Below are 5,243 nucleotides of genomic sequence, written 5' to 3' on the forward strand. Positions count from 1 at the left end.
TCATTATGAGCTCTCAAATCAAACCCATGCAATTATGAGCCTAGGAAAAAGGGTAATGGATGGATAGGTATTTGAAATACAAAAAGTGGCAAAATTAATTCAAAGTGAAAATAACTAATTTCTTGAAATCTTACAATAGTGAATGGAGGAAGACAAGCGAAATAAATGGAAACCCACAAATACAAAATCGATGTCAAACACACTAAGACTAATATATGGATTAATAGGACTGATAAACAACAAGATTGTTAATTTATTTTTAATAAACAATGCATGCTAAATGCAAACTGAGGTTATAAAGCTTCAGTGGAGGTAGAAGGTGGGTGAGTGAAAAAGATGAGCAAAATGGCGATGGGAGATGGGGGAGTGGATGAGGTGGGTAGGTGGATGGTATAAATGGGAAGCTCTATAGATTAGGTATCAAAATATAATAGAAAACTATTGAAATGTACAATGATAACTTTCGCAAAACATAAAAATGATATACCTTTACTAATTTAACATCAACGTTTCTGATTATACTCTATGATTCATTATTGAAATTAAATAGAACTAGAAAAAAAAACACCAAATTATAATTACAGATTGTCAATTGATCCTCCATCCACAATCACCTTGTACACTTCGTCCATTGCGTTCAAATGATACTCTTTCCCCTCCAATCAGCTTCTGGGTTCTCTTTGTTTCCTCATATCAAGGTTCTTTGCTGCATCAAGTTCTCTCTTACTTTTGCTTCAACTGTATTTGTTTGTCGTTCCTCTTGGCTTTCGTGGCTCCATTGGCTCTTGGTTTTCAAAACAATCAATGTCTTTATGAGGCCTTCTGCAACAGTAGCACTGCAAGGGTCTCTAGTATCAAAACAAAATTGTTGGCATTTACCCTTACCTCTACCTCAACCTCTAAAAGCTCCTCTTCCACATCATCAAGGTTAGAATATTTACTTTCCTCTTCTTCTCTCTTTGTACATTTGAGAAAACTTCCTTTTACTCTATTTCAATTGTGACAAACCCTGTTACTCACTACTTTGCCTCTTCCTCCAAAATAGGGCAGTCAACAACCACTTCTATCTTTAGGAAGACAAACACTTAAAATCTAACTACTCGACTGACATCAGTGGACTAGATCTGCATGTGCGGGTCACTTTTACATCACAAAGCCGGACTTCCCAATCTAGTCGAGGCCTTGACTGTTCCTTTATACCCCCGGGGAGGGGTAGTTGTTATGAGGCATATCCTGCTGGCTTAATGTGCTGAAGAAAGCTGTCCAATTTTGCAAAGAGTTTTCCCACTGTAATCAATGTTTCCCCACTGACGCCTTTCCTTTTCCATCATTATCTGCCTCATTAGTCAATACCTTAAACATTTTAGAATTGAAGAAACCTGTTATCTATGTCTTTATGTTCTAAACATTTCCACGACCTTGCAATCCAATAAATAGTATCATGTTCTACATGATTGTCACAGAAATGGTGCATCCACTCAATTTTGTTGTGTCGTTGATCTCTAAATGCTGCCATAAAGGAAAAGCAGCATATCTCTCATCAAGTGGATTGCCAATGAACGGGTCAATAGAAGACATGTGCTTCTTCTAGACTGGAACAAAAATTATTTATCCTTTGTTCCTTTAAACATTACTTATAGTTCAAATCAGAACATGAGTAATTCTTTACGCATCATAAGTAGCTTGCATCTCTCTTGAAATTTCATGGCACGATATGTTGAAATTGAATTATGTACGAGTGCACTGGACCACTCATCTTTGCAAAAGTTCTTGGCTACCTTGAAAGGTATTCCAGAAATTGTATTAACAACCCCAAAATACATCACAACCCCTCTCTCTCTCTCTCTCTATATATATATATTTATTTATTTTACTCCCTATGGAGACTAGGGAGTACACAGATTGTATCAGCCACGTATTATGTCACCTTCATCTGCCCATACAAACTGTCCAAGTTTGCATAGATTTTTTCTGATTGTGGATGTTATCTGTCTTCAGCGAGAAATGCATGAACACTATTCTTTACTTCAATCCAGCTCAAGGCCCGGTTCTTCTTCATTTCTCTGTCTTTCACCATTAATTTCAACTTGGATACATTATCCCAATTACCAATTGCAGCATAAATATTTGACAGCAGAACATAGTAACCTGCATTTCGTGGCTCTAACTCAAAAATGTACTCTGCTACTTCTTTTCCTAGATCTGTATTGCAATGAACCCTACAGGCACCAAGCAAAGTCCCCCACACTCCAGCATCAGGTTCTATGGGCATACTTTTAATGAACTCATATGCCTCAGCTAGGCGTCCCGCTCGACCAAGAAGATCAACCATACATGCATAGTGTTCCACTCTAGGTACAATGAGATAATCTTGTTTCATACAATTGAAATATTTCCAAGCTTCATCCGTCATCCCTGAGTGGCTGCAAGCAGTCAGAACAGCAATAAAGGTGACATAGTTAGGCTTAACGCCTGCCTCTTGCATCTGGTGAAAAAGTATGAGAGCGTCTTGACCAAAACCATGCAAGGCATACCCCATTATCATTGTCGTCCAACAAATAACATCTCTTTGAGACAATTTGTCAAATACTTTTCGTGCAATTTCAAGGCTGCCACATTTGACATACATATCTATGATAGCACTGCCCACAAAACTATTGCAATCAAATCTGCACCTGATAGCAAAATCATGGATCTGCTTTCCGTGGCGGAGGGTTGTCAAATAGGAACATGCTGGAAGAAGAGAGGCAATAGTGAATGAGGTGGGTTTAATGTGTGTCCTTTGCATTTTGCAGAAGAGTTTTAAAGCCTCACCACAATGCCCGGTCTGAACATAACCTGCGATCATGACATTCCAGGAAGCAACATCTCTCTGAGACATGCTATCAAATATCTTGCGCGAATTCTCTGCGGAGTTGCATTTGGCATACATATCTACAAGAGTAGTACCTACAGAAATGTCCAACTCAAATCCATTTCTAGTTACATAAGCATGAATTTCCTTTCCTCGAACCAAATCCCCTAAGTTGGCACATGCAGGAAGGACACTTGCAATTGTCATAGAGCCGGGATTCAGGTCTTCGAGTTCCATTTGACAGAAGAGTTGCAGTGACTCAGTGTAATAGCCCAACTGGGCATAACCTGCAATCACTGAATTCCATGAGACCTCATTTCGTTGAGGAATTCTGTCAAACACTTGACGCGCATCTTGAATACAAGCACATTTTGCATACATGGCTACAAGGGCATTTCCCACAAAAACATCTGACTGAAAACCCCTTTTGATTACGCAACCATGCAAACCCTTACCCAGTTGCAGAGCTGACAAACCAGCACAAGTCTTGAGAAGACAGGGAAAGGTACGATGATTCATTTGCATACCTACCACTTGCATTTGATGAAAAATTGTAAGAGCCTCATCATAGAGTTGCTTTGAAGCATACCCTCTAATCATGGCATTCCACACAAAGACATTTGGCTTGGCCATTTTGTCAAACACATCGCGTGCTTCCAACATATTCCCAAATGTGGTATACATGCTCACAAGTTTAGTTTGTAATATTGGCTTTTTGTCAAATCCATTTGAGCGAATATGGATATGAGTTTTCTTCCCTTCAGCGATGGCTGTGGAGTGGGTGCACGTTTGCAGGACACATGCATCCATCTCTGCAGCAGACACCGACATGCACATATCGTTCAGGATCGCCATTGCCTCCTTTAGCAATCCCCTGCTACACAGTCCTCTAACTTGTGCACAGGTGTTTTTGGCTGCTTGACTACTTTTATTATAACTAGTACTATTGCAATACTGGTTAGAAAGGAATAACTTAATAACAGGCGATGAAGCTGCCATTGGCAACCTGATTGCCCTTGCCAAAGCTCAAGGAAGAAATTGAAGTGTACATACATTGCATTTCTGATACAGAAGAACAGGAATAGAGGCAAATTAAATATATGGAAATAAACTAAACTAGCACTTGCACCTTTTGGAGGTTCAGGGATACGTCCATAAGAAATTAAAATTAAATTTTAAATGTTTTTAATATTATATAAATAGCTATTTATCAATATAAATTTATACATATTTTAACTAAAAAATTTAATTTTTTTTTACAATTAACCTTGTATCATATAATTAAAAAATAAATGTTATTTATAATTACAAGGAAGACGAAAAGAGATCAACTGAAATTGTTTTTAAATGGTTGTAAAAAGTTAAGCTTCATGATTGGCCATGATTTTGAGCAAGTTTTTACAACTATTATTCTCAAACCTTTGCGAAAGACAAGAGTCCTCGGTGGGAAACTTAGTTGTATGGTATGTAAAATGCTTATGAGATTCAAATTAACTAACTTCCTTTCAGCGATAGTTCCAAACACTTAAGACTGAAAACAAGTTTTAGGAAAAGCATATGGAATAGAAATGCATTTAAAAGTGTATCAACATGAAAAAGAAGAAAATAAGATGGTGTTTGCCTGCCTACAATCACAACTAGTGGTCTTTTGTCTTTTCACATGCATTAGGATCAATAAATGTTTATAAAACAAATTATAATCTTACCACCAAAATCTATTGCTACACCTTTTGAAATAGAAAAAATAAATGACTTGCATAAAATAAAAGTTTTAAGAAGAGAATCTTGTTTAATAAACAAAAGATGGAGATCCATTTAGAAGAAATTTAGAAAAGTAAATGGAATATTTATATTATTACTCCACTTGTTTGAAGCACAATGTGGACAAAGAGTGGCCTTAGGTGGGCCTTAGGTGGGCCTTAGGAGGCTACCACCAATGCCTATCAATACAACATCTTTGAGTAGCTTCCATGTTGCACCTACCTATAAATTTCTAAATATTATTAAAATAGTGGTAATGAATTGAACCCATATCATAGCCAATTCATTCATGTTAACTCAAAACCTACAAAATTAATATCTTATTCAAACTTTGTCAATTCCCAAGCACTACTCTAGAATCTTTCTAAAAATTCACTAATTTTGTCAAGAACATTGTAGACAACATTCACAAATTTCTTCCTATCACAATTAATAATTGCATCCTTGGATGCCCTTAGTGAAATGTGAAGCATGACAATTTTTTTTTGTACTTTTCAAGTATCATAGTTGTAAAATATGAGATCAGTAATGAAACCCCTAAGAAGACTAAAGCAACACATAATTATTTGGGATACGGATCCTAAAACTAACCTATTAAATTGGCTTTCCAACTACTCATATAATGAAA

The 5,243-nt window shown here is 36.8% G+C and overlaps 1 protein-coding gene across 1 annotated transcript; it reads right to left on the reverse strand.

Moving 5' to 3' along the window:
- Window positions 1-473: 473 nt before the first annotated feature.
- LOC131077751 (putative pentatricopeptide repeat-containing protein At3g23330) lies at window positions 474-3,980 on the reverse strand. Its single transcript, XM_058016256.2, has 2 exons — window positions 3,382-3,980; window positions 474-3,141 (listed from the first exon to the last, which is right to left on the reverse strand). Exons 1-2 carry the CDS (start codon window positions 3,851-3,853, stop codon window positions 1,985-1,987), a joined length of 1,629 nt encoding a protein of 542 aa, XP_057872239.1. The 5' UTR covers window positions 3,854-3,980; the 3' UTR covers window positions 474-1,984.
- Window positions 3,981-5,243: the final 1,263 nt, after the last annotated feature.

Source organism: Cryptomeria japonica, chromosome 3 (assembly GCF_030272615.1).
Source record: "Cryptomeria japonica chromosome 3, Sugi_1.0, whole genome shotgun sequence".
In the NCBI taxonomy this organism is placed as follows: domain Eukaryota; kingdom Viridiplantae; phylum Streptophyta; class Pinopsida; order Cupressales; family Cupressaceae; genus Cryptomeria; species Cryptomeria japonica.